Source organism: Centropristis striata, chromosome 4 (assembly GCF_030273125.1).
Source record: "Centropristis striata isolate RG_2023a ecotype Rhode Island chromosome 4, C.striata_1.0, whole genome shotgun sequence".
NCBI lineage: Eukaryota > Metazoa > Chordata > Actinopteri > Perciformes > Serranidae > Centropristis > Centropristis striata.
The window spans coordinates 32,935,933-32,958,690 of record NC_081520.1 but is presented as its reverse complement, the minus strand read 5'-3'; the positions used below and the strand labels follow the sequence as shown (position 1 = coordinate 32,958,690).

The following is a 22,758-nucleotide window of genomic DNA, read 5'->3' as shown; positions in this document are numbered from 1 at the left end:
CCGTAGCTCATTCCCAGAATTCCCTGCTCTTCCTAAAGTCTTCAGATTTTTAAACATTTCTGAAGCCTTTCTCTTCATTAAAGGGGGCAATTTCTTCTATTTATTTAAATATCCATAACCTGTGTCAAGGCTCTTCTACTGTACTTAAAACAGTTTGGGAGACAGATCTTGGAGAGGTGATGAGGTTTGGGAGGAGATTTTACGGAGAGTACATAAGTCTTCGATCTGCGCTGGACACAGTGTCGAAATTCTCCATCGAGCTCACTACACTAAAGCGCGGCTTGCAAAAATATTTGATACAGTGTCTCCCATATGTGATCGATGCCAACAAGCCACAGCTAATTATTCACACATGTTTTGGAGCTGTTCTTCTCTGACTAGATTTTGGTCTGAGATCTTTAGTACTTTATCCAAGGTAACTGGAAGGGATGTGACTCCCAATGCTTTAACTGCCCTGTTTGGTGTATGGCCTTTCCCACTTACTCTTTCCCCAGTTAAAAAAGGACTTGATAGCATTCACTACTCTGCTGGCCAGGAGGTTGATACTGTTAAAATGGAAATCCCCAGTCCCACCTACCTATTCACACTGGGTTAAGGAGGTGCTTTATTTTCTTAAATTAGAGAAAATTAGACTGACTGTGACTGGTAAGGCTGTCTCATTTGAGAAGTCCTGGAATCTCTTTTTATCTTATGTCAATGGCACAAGATGACTGTGAATTGAGTACTGAAATGAGCTGAGCCTTTGTTTGTTTGTTTTGTTTGTTTGTTTTCCCTTTAATTGTATTTATTTATTTATTGTTATCTATGTGTTTTACTACAATTTTTTATTTTTTATTTTTATTAAATATATATGTATATCTAATAAGTTAGGTAGGTATTTGTTATTTTTTATTGATTTTATTTATCTATTTATTTGTTTATTAATTTACTTCTTTTTATTATTGTTATTTATTTTATCATTTTATCTATTCTTTTAACACAACCCATCTTTTTTGTTTTTCTTTTGTTTGTTTATCGTTGCTTTTCAACTATATTTGCCAATTTCTTGGGGCTAGGTGCCTATGTGAGGGTGGTGGGGTGGGGTGGGGAGGGGGTGGTATCTGTTGTATCTGTTGTAACTATCTGCTGTAGTATGTTGTATTTACTTGCAATTACTGGTGTATAGAACAGTATTGTTTGTTTGTTTTATCAAAATGTAAAATCCAATAAACAGATTGTTAAAAAAAAGAAAGAAAAGAAAACCACAAATACACACTAATACCTTGATTAAAATTACTTATTTCTGTAGTTTTGGAAATTGATGTCAATATTTGGAATAGATTAAGTAGACAACTAAAGAAAGTATAACATTTTTCTAGGTGTAATTTAGACATTTTAAAGTGGAACAGTTACATATTATATCTGTAAAGAAATGCATGGTTGGCATCACATAACTGGAAACACGAGTGTTAGCCGTAGGCCGTTTGAATTGTTATTGGAAAATGAAATACCAGGACCACACATTACCAATAAAACTAAATCCAAACTTTAAGACGAAAAAGTTGTAAAAAGTGACCATTTAGAGCCATAAAAGGGAAATATTGACATGACTCTGTACATGAGTCGATTTCAGAGCTTCAGATAAGGTCTGCGGGGCACAGCTCAGGATATAAAAGACATATTTTGGGTCGTTTTCATGAGTGAGGGTGAGTTGGAGCGTCACAGTCGGGTCGGCTGTCTCAAAAATGTTGAGGTGAAGAGGGAGCTGAGCCTGAAGGTGAAGCTGTGAGCGCTGACCGAAATAATAAGATGTTGGACGGGCCGCTTGCAGCTGAAATGAGTTTTTCCTTTGCTGGGTGTCTGGGATCACCCTCAGGGAGAGTTCAGATATCTGGGGAACTACTGTTACTTCAAGCTGAAATAAGCCATTTGGTATTTAATATATCAAGGGACAGTGATTTTAAACGGTGTTCTATATTTAATGTGTGTTAGGAAAGTAGAGGGATATATTTAATGGTATTTTGTTGTTATTTTCATCTAATTTCTTATACTAATTAAACTTGATTTAGGGGCCAGACAGTTATTATGAAGCTATTATTTAAACCTATTAATATTCTCATGAGTGATACGGAGCATCAGCAAAATGCTTGTCATGGTTTGACAACCTCTCACTCTTCATGGCCCCTTTGGAATAGAGCTTTATTACATTATTATCAGCCTCTAAATCAAAGTGTCTTTTGCATCACTGCTTCGTTTCCAAGTGTTGCATGTGTGTTTGTACATAAGTGTCCTTCACTGGCTGCGTTCAGGTGTCATCTGCAATTATACAGTATGAAAACAAAGCAGCAGCAGTTGATTAACTCGGAGCTCCCAGTCTGCGATCGTGATCAGGGCCCTGAGTCGTGCCTACCATCTCTAATGAGGGGTAACATCAAGGGCATCCAAAATTCACCTTGACCATTGCCTCTGCATTATTCATTGACCCCCCCTCCCCTATTTACTGAACAATTGTAATTCTGTTTATGAGCAAACATGCTCTGAAGAGATGAAGTACACCTGGAGTGGTGTAATACAGGTGACATAGTGTCTCAGGTCCCAGAGGTGGGTCATGAAGAGATCCAAGGGAAGGTTATTAGTCACAAAAGCTACAAGCCACTGTAATATTATGTTAGGTTGCTGCAGACATAATGCTGTGCAAAGTAAGTTTAATTGTATTTGTTTATATTAGTATGGTGATTATGCAGACAATATACCCGTGTAGCATGCTCTTGGGATGCAAAAGGCAGAGTGAATTTAGTTAATTAGGCAGTTTGTGGCTTAGATTCTGGGACTTTGTGTCCTTGTTTAACACCAAGCAGAAAACCACTGTATCACTGACCACTGCAGGTTTAAAGTTGCATATTTACAGTCGTCTATAAACACATCTGTCGCCTGTGATGAGTGGTGGAAAAACAAATCATATCCCTTACTTAACTGCTTAATATAATGTTGCGAAAAAAATGTCTAATCACTTTAAATTGATCATGTTTTTTATGTTAAATCTTGATCTGAAAAAAACTAACAAAAGCTGGCAGCTAAATGTAGTGAAGTAGACACATAAAGTTAAATAAAATGGAAACACTAGGGTAAAGTACACGTGCCTCAAAATTGTACTTAAGTACAGTACTTGAGTAAATTTACCTAGTTACTGCCTGTGACCACATATCACACTTCTACATCACTAATACCCATTTTTCACCAAAATAAGTGCATATTTTCCATTTTTTTTTAATGCAGAAAAGCAGAAAAGCAACATAGAGCCCAGTGAAAATGTTATGGTGAATACTTTTTTAGATCTGTTAGTTATTCAGTTTCTCTTTCAAATTCTGTACTGACTAATTTGGAATAATGTTCAAGAATACAAAAAGATTCACAGCATCGCGCTGGAAATGGGACAAAATTTACTTGTCCACCCGGATGTCATGTTTCCATCACTGCTGGAGCCGATAAATACCCGTGACTACTGCAGAGTAATTTGTCCCGGGAATGCATGTTAATTGTATCCTTTCCCACTAATGACAATAGCCAGATGTTAGTGGGGTTTTTCTCCACTGGGGAAGTAATGCCTCATTTATATTATATAGGTCAGACTGTAATTGCAAGAATCCGAGACAAAAAAAAACCCTGTTAATTCCAGCAAACCTAGTTGTAATTCAGTCTGAGGTAATGTGAATCTCTGACAGCTGATATATCTCCCACTTGGTGAAAAGATCTGCAGAGGTGTCAACATACAACACAACATCATTTAAGAACTTAAGAAACTGGAGGTCAAGAAATGCAAGATTTCCATTTGGTGTTAGCATTACTTCTTCTAAGAATACTCTTTTAGAGGCCTACATACACAGGTGTTTGTTTGTTTGTTTTTTTGTTTTTTACTTACTTTGCCTGATCCTGCCACCGCTCAGGTTGGATAAATTGAGCCTCTTAATAGTATTTTAAGTAGTTAAAATGAGCCCTATCTTTAAAAAATTAAAATGCTCCTTACAAAAATGCATCTAGAATATTTTTCCAATAAAATATATTTGGAATATATAACTAATAGTCTGAGTTGGTTCATTCTGATGATTAGAAAATCATGATTTAAAGTGATAGGATCGTGTTGTTTTAAAAAAAAAAAAAATCAAACCTCATAACAGTTTATTAAGTCGTTAAATTGAGCACTACCTCGAGGAAATTAAAATGCTGCTTACAAAATGTGGAAAAAAGCTGCAGAGGATGTTAAAAAATTGCTGTCATGACCTCTGAGGCTCACTTGTAACGCTGTGTGTTTGTAATCCTGTATCTGACTTTATCCTATCTGATTATTTTGATTTTGTTTTTGTAAGCATGTCTCTTTACAACTGTGTGTTCCGTGGGGAAGGGGAGGGTATGGGGGGGTGTTCTGTGTATTTCATAGGGGGGATGGTGTGGAGGGGAGAGGGAGTCTCCCTTGGGGAGGGGGATGTAGAAGGGAGGGATGGGTAGGGGTGTTCTATGTGTTCTATGTATGTTCAATTCATGTGTTTTTTTTTTTTTGTTTAATGTTTAAAATCAATAAAAAGTTGATTACAAAAAATAAAATGCTGCTTACATAAATGCATCGATTTAAATAATAGTATATTTAGAATATATTTTTAAAAATCTGTGTGGGGCCATTCAGCATAACGAGTACTTTTACTTTTGATACTTTAAGTACATTTTGATACAGGACTTTTACTTGTAGTGGAGTAATCTCACAGTGTGTTATTAGTACTTTTACTTAAATAAGAGATCTGAATACTTTTTCCACCACTGCTTACATGGCGTGTATCCTCAGTGAATTTAATTAAATGACCCCAAAATTACAAACAAACCTGTAACAATCAACAATAGAAGTCATTTTTGGTTGGGCAACTTCCAGTAGTTCAAGTCAAAAAGCCCCAACCAAGTATTGAGTCATATAGAGGCCAACATTTCCATATTAAACATACTTTTTAAAATTGGTCTTTTGTAATATGAATTTTTTTTGAGACACTAAATTTTAATCATTGTTTCATTCTGTGTGGAATGGATCTATATAATGTGCAGTGTTTCCCTTAGTTTTACAGTGTGTGTGTGTGTGTGTGTGTGTGTGTGTGTGTGTGTGTGTGTGACTTCTGTTGTGACCTGGCGCTCTATAAAAAAAAAAATGACCTTGATCTTCAAGGGGGGGCTAAGCGCACCTCTAATATAATGATAGGGGAAACACTGATGTGTTATTTCCACTTTTTGAATTGAATTACTGACATAAATAAACTTTCTATGATATTCTAATTCATTGAGATGCACCTGTTGGTATTGGAACGCACCCACAACGCAAAGAGAGAGGGAGAGACTGGACAAAACCAGGGGGCCACAGCTACACTCTGCCCCGGGGCCCACCGGCTGGTTAATCTGGCTTTAAGAGGATAGCAGTCAGTCATAAAAGTCACTCTTACTTTACAGCCGTCTCTTCAGGCACTTCCAGAGAGAGAGTCAGAGTTCCTGATGTCAGCTCACATAGCTCAGGACTCACACAGTGCAGACCCTCCGTCACCTGAAACACACACACACACACACACACACACACACACACACACACAACATATGTCAGACATTTCTAAGATAAACCCACAGGAGCTTAAAATTAGTGTGGAAGTTATCTCACCCTATCTGCCTCCCACGGCACCACCAGCAGCCTCTGCCCAGGTTTGGGTTGCCATGGCTGCAGGGTGGGAGGCGGCGGTGTTGTGGTGGAGGGGATTGTGGTTGGCTGTGGCGGCTGAGTGGCGGCTGTGGTGGTGGGGGCGACGGGGGTGGCCAGCTCGGGAGCGGAGGGGGTGGCGGAGTCCCAGTCAGCAGCCGGCAGGTCCAATAGGATCTGATCACACCTCTCCCCCTCGTAGCCCTCGGTGCACTCGCAGGTGTAGGCCGGCTCCCCCTCCTCCCCACCGTCGCTCCGGCTGCAGTTTCCATGGAGACAGGGGCTGCTGGCACACGGGTCTGTGAAAAACTGAAAGAACAGATAAAATAAATAATAAGAAAAATTAACTCCACAATCGAGCTGTGTTTTGTGTGAGAATCTTGGATCCAGCTTCTTTAAATGGGTCAAGGAGTGCATCCTTAAAAAACACTGTGGTGAACAAGAAAGTGTAGTCCACACTCTCAGTGATCATTTCCCCCTCTCATGCTGCTCTGCTACTTCTTTTATGGCTCTCTGACTCAGCTTCCTTCTTTGCATCCACCACTCATTTATTTTATTTTATTACATTTTGTCTGTGTTCCTGATAAATTGTTGCAGGTCTGCATTTCTCTCTCTCTCGAGCTCCATTTTCCGACTCTCTCTCTCTCTTTCTCTCTCTCTCTATCTCTCTCACACACACACACACACACACACACTACAGTATGTAGCCCATACCTGCACACACACCTGCATTTCCTACACAACCCCTGTCATGCAGCAATGAAAAAAATGCACCCTGACAGCCTCCTTCATGCTGGTTCCCCCCATCAATAATTGATCACATTTGGTGGAAAACATTCTGGTATAGAACGTGAAGGTGAGAGAGGACAAAGCCAAGCTTACGAAGCTTACTGCCTGACACCGTGTTGCCTTTTGCTTGGTTTTCAGAGCCTTCTTATAGGCTTAAAAAGCGCCTATAATCCTGGTGCCTTTTTTTTGTTTGTTTTGGGCAAATTCACTGAAACTAACTCAGGTATCTGCAGCTCCAGCTGTCTGATTTAAATGTGCTCAGATAACAGTTTTAATAAAACCAGCAGAAAAACAAAAAAGGCTGGAGAGAGGGTGAACAGAAGGATGGTAATGATGCTCGCTCCAAATCCCTCGGTGCATATAGATGTGCATGTGAATGTACATACGAATGTGTGTCTGAGAGAAACAGCGAGAGGCAGAGAACCAGAGCGTCATTAACAGTCCGCTCTCTCCGCAGCCGAGTCACAGCTCATTAGTGCTAATCTCTCTCAGGTTTTAACTCGAGATGCCTCTATCAAACTTTGTCTCTGCTCTGAAGCACAGCTGTCCCAACCGTCCCAGCAGGCCACTCTCCGGTCCTTACACAGTCTGCTGCTCTTATCTCCACTCAAAAGGCAACAGGGATTGAGGTTATCAACCTTTAGAGAACAGCAACGTAGGCTTGTCAGGGTTCGAGGAAGCATTAGAGTCCGGCTCATGACCTTTTTCATCTGTCACTCCTCATTTCTCTTCCATCCCAACAACCTCCATCCAGGCTGCACAGAATGTACTGCAAGAAAGGACAAGGAGGAGCACAACAGGTCTGTATGTGCTGTATATTTATATGGCACATTTATCACAATGACAGTTATTTTTTCAATATATTTTCACATGATCCCTTTCTTGTGCTGCCTATACAGTCAAAAATTAATCTGCAGCATTTAAATAATTTTTTTATTTGTTCATCAACTAAAAATGGCAAACATTCACTGGTTCCAGCACTTTAACTGTGAAGGTTTGCTGCTTTTCTCTGTTTCACATCTCTTTAAAATGAAATAACTTAAGGTTAGGTAAAGTAATTTGAAGAAGTCACCTTGGCCCTGGGCTCTAAGAAATGTTTATACTACACGAAAACATAATATTAACTGGAAATAACTGCTTGTTGCAGGAGTAGGCTAATCTCAATTCAATCATAGCATATTTAAAATGTCAGTGTGAATTACTCAATTCACTGATTTTGATTTAGATGGATTTTTTATTATTTGCAAATACTCAAGAGTCAAGACTATTTTTTTGTATTTGGTCTGCTGAGATTTGCACCTAACGTTTAATTACTTTTATCAATCCCACAATGGGGAAATTCAATCTCTGCATTTAACCCATCCTTTTTTACACACAAGTGAACACACCATGCCAGGATATTACTGCGCCTGGGGAGCTGTGTGGGAGGGTTAGATTAGATGCCTTGCTCAAGGGCACTTGGCCTGTCTGGGATTTGAACCAGTGGCCTGATTACTAACCTCTAGGCCATGGACTGCCCACTTTACACTACATTTTAGATTTATGATTGATTTTTATTTCGTTGAACTTTTTCATTTATTTATACAGACTAAAAAAAACATATTGTCTATATATTTTTCAGTATTTTCTAATAGAATAGAATATCGTTTCGCGAAAATACCCTGAAATATCATGATAATCTTTTAGGGCCATATCGCCCACCCCTATTACAGAGGCATTATACATGAATAACTCACATATGTGTTTTTGCCAGATTGGGCTTCTTTCCAGGACAGTAGAGACATGTTGATGGACTTTTCCTTACTCTCTTCTTTTAAGTTGTACCTGTTATAATGACCAAAATGACTCACTTAGGTTTGTGCAACTTAGAATATATGGCCCTGATATATCAGTAGCATAACTGTGCTGTAAATTGATAAATCCATGGCGCTGTCTGTGGTGCTGAAGTAGCAGATGGACTTGTAATGTAGAGTCATTCAGTTCATATTGGAGTTTCTAGGATGCTTGGTGCCATTAGTATTCACATACTTAGGCCTATCTTCCTACATGATTGTTATTCTCCTGCACCAAACAGCTCATATGCCCCGGGCCCTGGCAAACCATGTGAATCAATTTCTTCTAAGCAGCTGATAATAACTCACATTACTGCCTTTATCTATATTACCACATGGAGCAACAAACAGAACAAAGAGATCCTCCTGGGCCAAATTAATTGCTTCACAAGGTGCTGTGATCTATTTGCTAATTTGGGATGGCCACCCTGAGGAGGGAGGATCAATACAGCCGGATGGACGGAAACAGCAACGCCACTTAAGCAATTGGCATTATCAGTCTAACCTGGTGGAGAAATGAGTCTGTTTCTGTGGACATGCCACACACACACACCCACACACACACACACACACACACACACCGCGGTAGGTCAACATATTGATTATAATAAAAATATCCTATGAAATAAAATAGGCCAATCTTTTTTTTAAAATAACTAATTTATATGAGAAAAGAATAATAAAAATTACAAAATGACTTGATATGACTTACCCTAGTAAGGGTAGCATTTATATATAAAGAATGAAAAAAATTGAACTATATCGATATATGCGATATGGTCTAATTCCATATCACATTAAAAAATGTATCGATATATTTTTATATCGATATATCGCCCAGCCCTAATGTGAACACAATCATATGCATCTCTGCTATTGATTTATTTTGACTTGATGTAAGGAATGAAACATACGTATATATATGTATATATGCCCGAATATATATTAGGGTTGGGCGATCTATCGATATATTGATACATTTTTAAATGTGATATGGAATGAGACCATATTGCATATATCGATATAGTTCGTTTTTTTTCCCTTTCTTTATACTATATGTTTAAGAAAAAGATTGGCTTATTTCATTTGATAGGCTATTTTTTGAAATATATTTTTTATTTAAATGTGCACTTTTTGGAGCTTTGATTTTAAGAAAAATGTACTCCTGAACATTTGCTCTCACTTTGCGATAAAAGTATTGGGATATATATTGTATATCGATATTCAGCCAAAATAAATCAGCATATGACTTTTGGTCCATATCGCCCAAAAAATGCCCAAAATCCTTTATTTAACCAATATAAGCCTAATTGACATTAAAAATGTCTTTTTCAAGAGAGACCTAGCCAAGAAAGCAGCATAAAAAAGAGACAAGTTACACAGCACATCACAACAACACTGAGTGAGCATCAGTAGTTGGCTTACATGGAGCAGTCACACTGACCAAGGGAAGCGATTTCTTTGTCCTTTAAAACTGATCTGAATTCCCCGATTGTGTTCAGCTCAGACAGATTCAAGTCCTTTTCAAATTATTCCATGATAAAGACAAACAAAAAGAAACCTGAGAGGGAAAACTGAGCAGCAGCTTTATTCACTTGGAACATCATAAATAACATTAAATATGAAACCCTGCAAATGGATAATTTAATTTAGCAGAGTAAAACAAACATGTGACCACTTCATTACACCTCAGTCTCCACACTGGCAACAAATCAATAATGCAAGAGATGAAGAAGTTAGATGCACACAAATGGCTGACTAAGCATGGTGAAAGTGCACCTACATGAAGTGTGAAATGCCCTTTTTTTTAAATAATAACAGCTGAAAACTGAAATTTGTTGTGCCGCACCTAAAATGCTGAGTGTGCAGGATCAAGCACGCAAACTGAGTAATGTTTTCTTTAGGAGGCGGTTTATCTGCGCAGCCGACATCCTCTGACGATTAACAAAGATGTTATGGTGATGTGGTGTCACCTTTTTATTAAGGAGTTCACTGGCACCCTGACAGGACAGGAAATGTTTATGCTCCGATGATGCATCCAGCAGTTTTAATGCGCCGTGTCACTGAGCTGTAGTTTTATTTATGAGAAAAGCAAGGGAATGAGCACTCACGTTTGACATCAACTTCGTTTCAACGCTGTCACATCTTCAATGCTGAAAAAAAGTTCTGTTCCTTTTCCTTGATAGTAACCAAAATCATTATCAAGAAAACCATGGAAAACCTCTAGATATCAGCTCTTAAATTAAACTCTTATTAGCAATTTTTGTTGTTATTGTTACATTTGTCCAAATAAGTTATTCTGTAGTCATTTCATTTTACTTAATATGTTTGATAAAATGTATTAAATATAAATGTGTCCTTGATTTTGAGGCAGTTGTTTAAGTAACTTTAATATAAAAATGTTTGAGATGGAATCTACTTATTTTGATCACATTAAATATAATCTTTATTTGTATGTAATTCTAAATCAAGAGAATTTTTAATGAATCCAACACAATAAAATTAGTCCGTTTTTAATTGACAGGCACTTCCTGTTAAGTTGTTATTAACTCAACTTGTAACGTAGTTAGATTTAATTAATAATACTGCGTGCAATCTGTTGCCTCAATTTTATTGAGTAGCTATTGTTTATCTTCTTTTACTGTGTACCTTTAGTTGTAGCAGGTATTAAAATAAACAAGAAATTAGAGAAAACAAGGGTGGTTTAATAATTTTTTCCATGACTTTATATTGCCTGAGGCCCAGAAATTAATGTAATACACTAAACAGAACCAGTATCGCCATGCTTCTTTTTGTCAAGCTTGTCCGACAATAAGTACCAATAAGTTTGGGAGGGTGGGACTTTGAATCAGTCAAATGATACACTTTCAATTAATAGATAGATGGAATGGGAAAAAATGGGAACTTTGTCTAAAGTAAAACTAACAGATCAACTTATTTGGATTTTAAAAAAGTTGTCAATAGTAAATACATTTTTTTATATATATTTCATTGAATGCTTTCTTTGGGTTTCCTTAAATTCTGTGACCTATTTCTTTCTTAGAAACCTTTGAAGTAATCATTAGGAAATCATAGACTCCTAAAATAAAGTGTCACGTTTTTTGTCCATTTTTATTCAGCAGCATAATTCACATGATGTTTGCCACTGTGATTAAGTGTTTAAAGGATTAAAGAGCAGTCTGTTGGGCTACAGAGTTGGTAATTAATGAGGCAAGCCTTTAATAGAAAGCTCAGATAGGAAGACTGGCAGTAGTGTCCTTGAGCAAGTCATTACAGTAAATCTGAACCAGCTCAGAAGATCTGACGCTGCCCTCTGACCTCTGACGGAGTTAAAAGAGAATTTCTCCACACAGATTAATAAATATTTCAAAACTGCCTGCTAGCTTCCTTATATCACTTTCTCTAGAGGCTGAGCTGAATTATATTGCAGCCTGCAGAAGGTTTAAAGTCTCGATATTACAAAGTAAGTGGGTGGTGATGAGAAACAGAGGGCTTTATTAGAAAACGGTGAGGGAGGAAAAACAAAGCAGCATATAAGGATTTATCCATTACTCAGTGATTCTACAAACTGTTGTTGTGGGCACCAGCTTTTTTTTATCCTGGCTATAACTGAGCAGTATGTAATCCTTCAGGTAAAGCTAAGAAATAACAATAGCTGGGGTTATGGTATGAGGGGTTTTTTCTGTGTGTATCAGCCCAAATGGAGCCTGCTTTATTAAAAAACTTTCAGTAATTAGACTTATGTATATAGACAAGAGTGCCCAATGCCAATATATTAGGGATGGGAATAATTAATCGATGATCGTTTAATGTTCGTTAATAATTTGGTCGATCACATGGCATTTTTAACTGATCTGTGTATTTTTTTATTTGAATTTTATCTCTCACTGTGTATCAGTACTCACTGAACTGAAACACGGCCGAGCTTTCTCGGCCATACGTGAATTAGCCAATGAGCTGAAAGTTGGAGCTACAGTTTGCAAACTGAAAGTTGCAATAACAATTATAAATCACACAGAAATACAAGAGTATTAAATTGAGCAAAACTAGCTTACTGTATCGAACCTTGCTAGCATTATTACTTTTTATCCAAAACCTATTTAAACAAAAAACACATTTAAATATGCAAGATGACTGTGAAAACTAACCTCATGCCTCTTCGGGGGATACATCATAAAACATTGGACTCCTTGACGTTTTCTTTACAGTTTAATCTCAGTTAAGTTAGTTTTACGATTGACAGGATCAAGTCTATTTTCGTCCTTTCAAAATAAAAGCGTTATCAAAACAGGCTTTTGCATAGTACTGTATCTTTTATTTTGCCCATGTATGTATGCAGCGATTAATCGATTAATTGATCGTTAATGTTATAGATAATCGAGTTGGCAGGTTTCTTCTAAATGCCAATCCTTACAATATATATTTTGCCTAGGTGTGTTTTCAAGGTTTGGGCTAGACTAAAATCTTAATTAGATAAGATAGATTAGATTTGACTTTATTAATTTATTTGTTACAGCCGCAAAATTTCACACAATTATTAAGATAAGATAAAAAAACAATATAAGAAAATACATTTAACAATATACAATAATAATAATATACTATGTACAACTTAGTGCAAATTAAGTGGAGAATGTGCAGAGTGCAGATTATATTTTACATATGCTACAGCATGCAATTATATTTTAGACAATAGTAAGTCTTTTATAAACAATCTGGGGAAGATTTTTTACTCTTGTTCCCATTCACCAAGCAGTGTCCATAAAATAGCTGTCTCTGTTTGGTGTGGGAGAGAGACGTGACCTGCACAGAGCCCAACAACGATTGGGAGCCAGACCTTATCGCCTTACATCAGAATCACTAATGCTCCTGTGGCTGAATGGGAGCAAAGAAGGTGCATTGTGTTCAGTTTCCACTTTTGTACGGGTGGAGAAGAGAGCTTTAAGTATCTACAATCAATGTTGTGTATACTGCACACTAACTGCTCAGCACCAAACAGCAGACAGACACAGTTAGAGACTAAAAATGGAGCTAAAAAGAAATTGAATATTTGACTTTTGACATTTGCCAGATAGGAAGAAACATGATTACAATGTTCCCTTTAAGGGGAACTTCATTATTTTTCAAACTAGGCCCTATTTCACAATATTTTTTCCAAGTTAGTAAAGGGGACACCTTTTTTCTATAATTTCTCAAGTATTGAGGGAGAGCACAGCAGCCACCAAGCAAAGTTGCAAGGGCAATTTAACACCTTCAATGCAACATTACAGCCACTAAAAGTGCTATTATGTGTCTGACGAGATTGTGCAAAGGACCCTACAAAGAAAAAAAAATCTTTGTCTGTTTGCTTTCAAATTCAACATCCAGACCTCATCCACACTGTTGAAAATCATCTAGGTATTCAGCCATGACATTGAAAATAATTTAGAATATAACTTTTTCTGTACTCCAACACGACAAACTCCACTCTCTAACTCTCTCACTCATATTTTAACTTTTGTCTTCAGTCAACATGTTACCTCTCCTGAGATTTCACAACACGACTATTCCTGTCTTACTTCTCTTTAGGGTCCTTTCCATAATGTTGTCAGAAACTTATAATACCAATCTGAGCCTGTCAGAGGCAAAAACCAAACACTTTTAGTGGATGTAATGTTGCACTGATTCCGCGCAAATGTCCCTGCTGCCCGGCGACTGCAGAGCTGTCACTCAATACAGAACCAATTTCAAAAACTGTTGTTCCTATTTGTCATCTACACATAAAAACATGAGAAAAACACCAAAGTTCATTTTAAACTAAAACTGTTTTCTTCTGTCAACTTAAAGGTGATGATATGTCAGGGCTGTGTTTACACTTATTAACGTTACTCCCAAGTGGTCAATTAAAAATTTCAAAATTCAGTGTGTGAACATATTTTTTACATCCAGGTTCCCAAATAAATTGAGTTTGAAAGAGGGTATAGAAGCATGATAATGGCCATGCTTTAGGAAGAAACACAATCAAAAAGAACAGATGTGTTTAAATACGGGCTCTTAAGAATTTAAGTTTAAAAAGTTTTATCAATTCGGCTTTGCTCTGAACAGGCAGATCAGCAGTGAGGTTCAACAAGTTCCTGTGAAGCTACGACCCTGACGGAGCTTGAGCCATCAGTTGTTTCATAACAGCAGTTAACTGAGCGCTCCATTTCACCAGTTTATCAACCACTTACTGTTTATGGGAGACTCATTTGAGCGGTAGTCATAATACTGCAGGGGTTCACTTTAATGGCCAGATCGTTCAGCTAATCACACAAGTGGAATTAGCTGGAAAGGCAGTGATGACTCACACTGCACACCCAAAAACAACTGAAACGTATAGGCAAAGAAAATCAAAGTTTCACACTAAAGTGCAAAAATAATAAAAAATGAAATTGGGCTCATCAGTATTTTAAATAATAAGAGAAAGAGACATCTGCACAAGTGCATGAACACACACGATCATGGGAAACTGATATGGTCACTCAGCAGTTTGCCTGAAATTGTTCAACAGCCCCTTTATAACGATCAAGATGTGTTGCCATGACTACAGTAGCTAGGTAACGTGAGCGCAATTAGCACCCAGTACTACACACAGAGAGTGTGTGTGTTTTCACGCCTGCACCGCACCTGTTCCCCGCACGCACACACACACACACACACACACACAAACTGTATCAATATTTGCCCAGAGTCCCATCATGCTGCAGAGAGACGATTCATCTTATAATCCACTTACTCCCTCATCTGGGCTGTTTATCACCATTTTGCCTCCCTCTGTCAGAGTGATAACACCCCCCGCTGTGGAGGGAGAATAGATACAGATAGCATTTGCTTAATCACTCACTCATGAAAACACTTGCTCACAAATAAAGAAAATATCTCCGCAGGAGTTCAGAGAGGATAAATTTGTCTCGTAAAAAGTCCCTCCAGAGATCAAGGGACACAGATTGGCTCTCGATGACATCGTATCTGTGTGAGTGCAGTGATTCTGCAGCTTGGAAATGAGTCAACACTGAACAAGAATTACCCTCAAGAATAGTGTGCATTGTTTAAATTCATGTATGTCAGTTAAGTTGTTTTACTTTGATTTGAGAAAGCATTTTAAACTGCAGTTTGGACCCGAGACTTCCTATGTTTACTGTGACGACAACTGTTGCTTCAACTAGCTGCAGGACGCATTTCTTTCATCATCATCTCCAGCAAAAAAAACTTTGAAATAATGTCTCAGGACATTTCAGCCCCATCCCCAGCAAAAAAAAATTTGGCATTGTAAAAGTCATTGTAAAATTCACTTGACTACAGTTACGTGCACAAAATCTCATTTTTTTTTTCTGAAAGACAATATTCCTACTAAGCTGTTGACATGGCTAATCCAAATAAATATTCCACGAATATTCCTGTTAACATCCAGCTGTGCATTCTTTACTGCAATACTGCAATATTGATGCATATTGACTTAGTTTTCTTGCGATAAAAATGAGGAACAGCTGGAGCTGCTTGTGCCACCTTATGCTTATCTGCTTTCAAAATAGGATTTTTTTTAAGAATTCCACTGGTGGCGGACTCATTTGACTGTGTGAACACAGCCTGTCTCTTTCATTCCAGCAATCACCTTCTTGAAAAGGTCAGCATGATATTTGCACATATCGAAAAACCTATTGAAATCCAAGCCTTTGATAATAAAGGTAGGTGTTTTTCTCTGATCAGAAATGTATCTCCACCACGGCCTTGCAAACTGTTGGCTTGTTGGTTTGTGTACAACAAACTTAGCAATACACAGAGCTGAAAGTAAACAAGCTAGAGGTCATGTGCTGGTAAAACCCCAACTGAGACTCGTACCACATGGACCTAATGAGAGAGATTGTGGCCGCAGGAACCTCAGGGTCATAGAATCCTGACCACATGACCACTAAATTGCAAAATGTAAATTTTCAAAATCAACATTCGAGCCCTTGTTCTCGTATTTGATATCCTGCTGCCTTGTGTTTAAAAAAAAAAGAGAAACGTGGGACTTTTGTAGAGTGTATTATGTAAATGAAAGGTTGATTATTGAAAAAACAGGTCACTTTTCGTTATCCATGTTGTGATTTCCAAACGGATATGGATTGAACGGAAGATACACGGATTAAATCACCAGTGTAACTATATATTTATATATAGCTTTATAAAACAGTTAGTCAATCTACTGAAAATGGACAATTATTAATTAATTCATTATCCTTAACTACTTATACAACCTCGGGTCGCCGATCCCAGCTGACATTGGGCGAGAGGCGGCGTACACCCTGGACAGGTCGCGAGACTATCACAGGGATGACACATAGAGACAGACAACCATCCACGCTCTCATTCACACCTATGGGTAATTTAGAGTCACTAATTACCACCATGTCTTTGGACTGTGGGAGGAAGCCGGAGAGAACCGACTCTGACACTGGGAGAACAAGCAAACTCCACACAGAAGAGTGGCAGGCCGGAGTCGAACCAGCAACCCACAGTGTAGCCCAAAATGGAGAGTCATTACTTTCCAAACGTTTCAGGTTATGACACTGCAGTCTGCCGATCAGCAGAAACTTTGTGTGACGTGCCTACAACGTTCTTATATTCCATGTTTTACTAATGAGAGATTCAGTTAAAAATTGATGCATCTGATCTAGATCCCTCTTCGTCTTTTTTACGACTGTATTTGTCAAGCATTCGCCATTCGCTGAATTCAAGGCTACAGAGAGAAACTGGAGCATCTCTCTGCATTGCGTAATCTCAGAGGAGCAGAACAAATACCAGGATATATACAGCTGGAGAGAAGGCACAAGACCATGTACCTTACAACACACACAGCCCTAACAACATTATTCTCCACCGATCGACAGCTGCGAGACACACTGCACCACTACAGTTAGACACTTACAAACCAGAACTGTGTGACTATAACAGCCAGGGAACAAATACTGTTTAATTATATAATCAATCACACAGCAATTAGCTAGATGAACCAAATTAAACTTTCATATAGCCAGCAGTAATTTTTATCTCGAATGTGCAGTGCGTAATGAGCACCCGCAATCCTGCTAAAACAAAATATTTAATTCATGATAGTGACAAAATAATACTTGGAAATCATCCCTCAATAGAGTCATTTTCCCCCCGCAGCATTCTCCCCAGTCTGCTCTCAGGAGGTTTGAGCTCTGGGATGTGATCTGGTTATATAAAGAAGCAAAGAAGATCCAGAAATGAAGTCAATATATTCAGAAAAGTGTGAAACTTGCCTCAAGTACATAATTAACTGTACTTATCAAGTGAAAATATCAGCTTTCATGCAGCCACAGGGATGTGTGGAAGTTGAGTACACAACTCTTTTAAGTTTGTATCTTTGTGTTCAGATTCAGACAGTATGAGTCCCAGGAAAATGTTGCACTTTCCCCAGTGCATCCCTGATTTATGAGTACAGTGACTCAGGGATTCAGATGCAGCAGAGCAGGAGAAGAGCAACGAATGAGGCATAAGACAAAACAAATAAAGTAGAAGAGTGAGGAATCAGCACAGCAGAGAACTGGTTCAGACGGTAGGTGATGATGACAGAAGAGGTTCCGACTGGATACAAAACAGTCAAGTTTTTTAGCCAACAAATTAGGAGACATGCAGGGCTCTGTGTAAAATACAAGCAAGGGAAGCAAATGGATATGCAGAAGAAAGAAACAAAAGCCTGAAATTGGGGAACAGTTTCATATAGATTTGTTTTTGTAGACAGTCGTACTGTAAAAGTGACTGTAAGCTTGTCAAAGGAACAAGCTCAGTTCTCTCACGATGATGCAAGACTGTGTCAGACGATTCTATATAATTTGCAGAAAAGTGACGTTTTTTGTTCACAGGCCGTGGTTGCAAGAGGATCAACATTTTTCGCAAGTGAGTCTAATCTCCGCTGCTTTTCATAATACAAAAGTCTGACGGAAACCCAGCTGAGTGACTGACTAAGAGTTGAATAAAATGTAAAGACTTGATGAGTCACAGCCACTGTGAATACTTTAGTATCTGGGTGGTGGACGGTTTTAATTTCAAACACTTTGAATAACCCCATTGCTTAGTTTTTAAGGGTGTAATGTAGAAAAAATAGGTCATTTTTAGGAGGGTACAGTAACTGCAAGGCCTCATTTCACTTCAGCTCAGACGACATTTGACATTTAGTGTCTCTTCTATCCTCAGGAGCCGACAAAACTTCTTGAAACAAGCACAGTGTCTAAAAATGCAAATATAGCTCATTCTCCATGCCGAGAGAAAAGTACATTTCACCAACAAATTGTGAGCTGCAAGGGCGAGATTATAACCTTTAATTTGCAAAAGTGTCAAAGATTGTTGAGGTTAGACACTGATCTTAAATGTGTGAGTTTTTTGCAAATCTAGGATAAACATTTAGACACAACTGCTGGTAAGGTTTGTTCAGAAAAGTATTAGGGCCAGGTAGGTGAAAAAATAATGAGTGGAGTTTTTTTTTGTTTGTTATGCAGTTCGAGAAAAAAGTTGAAATATGATGTTGAGGAAAAAAGTCAACTTTTTGAGTTTGGTAAAGTTGTAGAGATATTCACAGATTTGTTGTTCCTGTGTCAATAAGTCATCAGGGGAAGAGAAACAGCGTCTATTTTAAAGTTGAGTCGACTGCAAGACACAACCTGATTTTCATCAATGTCATAAAATGAGCAATAACTTCAATATTTAAAGGGCTGGTAGAACTAAAATCCTCCTACACATAAATTAGCTTTCTTGGTAGTAAGCTACCACAACTTTTGTTTTGGGGAAAATCTGCTTTCATGTAATTTAAGTGAATTTTTAAACATATATTAGACATATTGAGGAAAATCAGGTTGTAGCTTGCAATCAAAAAGTTGACCTCATTCTCGTCTTTTTTTTACTTTATTCTCAAAGTGAATAAAGAAAGAAAAATCTCCTCTAATTTTTCTAGCCCTCATCCTCTTCAGTAGTTGTTGCCTTCTATCGAACGGTCGATTATTTTTCAAAGGATTGTTGTTGTTTTTATACTGTTATTGCTTTCACATTTTCTACAGTTTTTACCATGTAAAGAGTCTTTGAGTTCCTATTGAAACACGACACAAATAAAAAACCTTGGTGTGACTCTCGACAACCAACTGTCCCTCAATGCAAACATCACCGCCACCACCAGATCCTGCAGATTCTTGCTGCATAACATCAGGAGAATCCGCCCGTGTCTCACCCAGAAGGCAGCTCAGGTCCTGGTCCAGGTCCTGGTCATCTCACGCCTGTACTACTGCAACTCCCTCATGGCAGGTCTGCCTGCCAAAGCCATCCGACCTCTGCAACTCATCCAGAATGCAGCTGCTCGATTGGTCTTCAATCTTCCCAAATTTTCTCACACAACACCCCTCCTCCGCTCCCTTCACTGGTTACCTGTGGCTGACTCCCACCATGTGTGGGTCAACTCGTCTCAAAACCTCTTCCAGATTTTTCTCTGTCCTGGCACCCAAATGGTGGAACGAGCTCCCTACCGACATCAGGACCTCAGACAGGCTAGACATCTACCACAGCAGGCTGACCTACCTCTTCCAATAATACCTTGGTTAAGTCATGGTCGCCTAAATTAAAAAAAAAAAAGAAAATGTCTTCTTCTTCAGCCTAAAGCACTCCTGTAGCGATTACAGTTGGCTCTTAAAGTTATGTACTTACTTCATTCATGTGGTCTAAGGCTAGTACCACAAGGTTGAATGCACTTATTGTAAGTCGCTTTGGACAGAAGTCAGCTAAATGACATGTAATGTAATGTAATGAGGTGTGAATGTAAAGTTCTTCTGGCTATATTAGCCCAATGATGTGCTGGAAACCTGTCCAGGATGTTTTATTTCTTTGATTTTTGCTAGAATAGGGTCACGAAAACACCCCTGAACTGTAAAACTGGCTGGTTGACATTGTTTGGCTTTAGTAGAAATAACTTGAAAGTCATTAGATTTTGTGTTTCTGGAACAACTAAAAAGCTATTTTTTATCTGTCCTCAAAGACAGGGTACTGCAGTGTTCTGAGCTTCTGGTTTAGCATTTAAGCAATAACCTGTCGGTATCCTAGGCAGACATTATTGTTGATATGATTTATTACACCCGTCAGTCAGAAAACTACCCAGCATGAAACCCCTCATGATCCAGACTCGTCACTTCTGCTGTCAGCGAAGACACAACTTAAAGACACCGTTTTAGATGCTCAGCCGGAGACTTTTTCCCATTTTCATCATGGTCATGAATGAAGGAGCAGGTGATTGGTAGGATGAACATCTGTCAGAAAACTGTCAGAAAAAAATTGTTATTACTTTTTACACTTTTTTGTAACTTTTACTGGGTGTGTAAAGCCTTTTTCCCGTCACAGTCATTGGAACTTTATTTTTGGACAAAGAAAAAGGGCAAAAACAATCTCATCTTTTCATATCATCAAAACTAAACAACATTTTTTAATCTTTTCAGCCTGAAAGTGAAACTGAATAATTGTGTTTTTGTCTTGGGACTCAGGCTCATTAAATTATATTAATACACTTGTCATATGAAGACCCAACAGAAACAGACTAGTGACCCATTTGAGGGAAACACAAAAGTGTAAAAAGTCCTCAGGCTTTTGCTTTTTTAGTGCAGAGCAGACAGATGAATCAAATCATCAACTAAGAAGAGAGTGGCAGCTGTCAGATGATGTGAGCTGCAAGGCTGTTCTGATAAAAAAAAAAAAATACTTAAAGACAACCAAGGCTTTAATGAACAAATATTGTAGTAAAATAGAAAAACCTTGAACGCAAAACAGAAATAGATTTTTCTTGTGCCCTGTTTTGCATGCCGTGTGTAACAAATGAGATCAGTTAATGATCCCATTGGAACATTGGAGTAAAACTGAAAATATGTAAATTTAAAATTAGGTTACTGTTTTTGTCAGCATGATTTGCAACATAGAAATATTCAGCAACAAAGAACATGTACTCATGGCTTTGGTCCAGTTTCTTCAGTGCACTAGCTGCAGCTGTTCCTGTAAAAAATCCAGCTCTTCAGCTTCAACACCCTGAACTGTCAATACAATTACTCTGCTTCATTGATCTCCTTCAGCAAACTCTGCACGTTTTCCTCACTCCGGTACAAAAAGAAAGTCTGTTTCTACCCGGTATCTTGGCTTGTATGTGGCTCCAAGAGGCTGCAGTCTTCTCCGGCTCGTTTCAACATGTATTTCATCACGTTTTATCCATTTTGGGCGTGAAGTTAAACTGGGAATAGGAGTGTCAGCTGTCAGTCCTGCTATCTGTGAGATGATTGAAGAGTCTCTGACAGAGCTAAAGCAGAAAGAGGTGGTGAGCTCATGAATGCACGGAGGATACACACAAGCATCCTTGGAATTTGGGCAAAGGAAGGACTCTGTCCTCTGGAGGATCCTGGACATCGGGATAGTCCTTTAGCTGTCGATGACATAGTATCGTTCAAATTCAGCCATTTGAGGATCCTTCCTTGACATTGGGATACAGCCCCTGTATATAAATACTGATAAAGTCAATTTCACTTAGGTATGAGGGGACTGTAGATAGGTAAAACAATCACAGGATTTTGACCCAAGAGACCACTGCTTGTGTCCCGTTTGGAACTAAAAGACTCCTCTGTACCTGTGTACGGAAAGATCTAATTACCCAATACCCTGATTTTTTCCCTAAACTTCATCAAGTAGATTTGGTACCTACACCTAACCAAGTAATGTTTAAAGCAGTGATCGTGGGGCATCCTGGTGGCTCACTGGAAGATTGCATACCACTAATGCAACCTGGTCTCACAGGAATCCGTTAAATAGCCACGGATTCGCTTAACTCAAATTTCCGTGAAACTGACACGGATTTCGCTACAATGCAAGTTAATGACGGTCATATCCCGTGGCTATTCCAACACACAAAGTGATTATGTACATTCACTGAGTGAATATTTAGAAAATAAAACATTTATTTCTAGCTAGAAATGTGATCAAAACCCATTTTTATGCAGAAACTAAGTCAAAATATTGATTTTTTTCACAAAAAATTAGAGAACTGTCCGCCATGTTTTTTGTTCTGACTGCCTTAACCTTAAAAAAAAAAGTTCTTAAAAAAACCCTGAAAAGTCACGTGACTTGGAACAAACCAATAGGAAAAAATATTAACTTGCATTGTCGCGAAATCTGTGTCAGTTTCACGGAAATTTGAGTTATTCCGTGGCTATTCCACGGATTTTGAGTTAAGCGAATCCATGGCTATTTCATGGATTCCTGTGAGACCATGTTCACTAATGCTGAGTTGTCGTTTCACTTCAAATCCAACCCAAGGTCCCTTTGCCGCTTGTCTTTCCCCTCTGTCTTCCTGTTCCATTCTCTCTCAGTCTAATAAAAAGCTGGAAAATGCCAAATCAAAAAGGC

The 22,758-nt window shown here is 38.3% G+C and overlaps 1 protein-coding gene across 1 annotated transcript in view; it reads right to left on the bottom strand.

Moving 5' to 3' along the window:
- dner (delta/notch-like EGF repeat containing) overlaps positions 1-22,758 on the bottom strand; it is an 86,500-nt gene that overhangs the window by 41,387 nt on the left and 22,355 nt on the right. Inside the window, exons 2-3 of the mRNA XM_059331255.1 lie at positions 5,663-6,007; positions 5,454-5,551 (exon numbers count right to left, since the gene is read on the bottom strand). Coding sequence (XP_059187238.1) covers positions 5,454-5,551; positions 5,663-6,007 — 443 coding nt within the window. The remainder of the gene's footprint in view (positions 1-5,453; positions 5,552-5,662; positions 6,008-22,758) is intronic.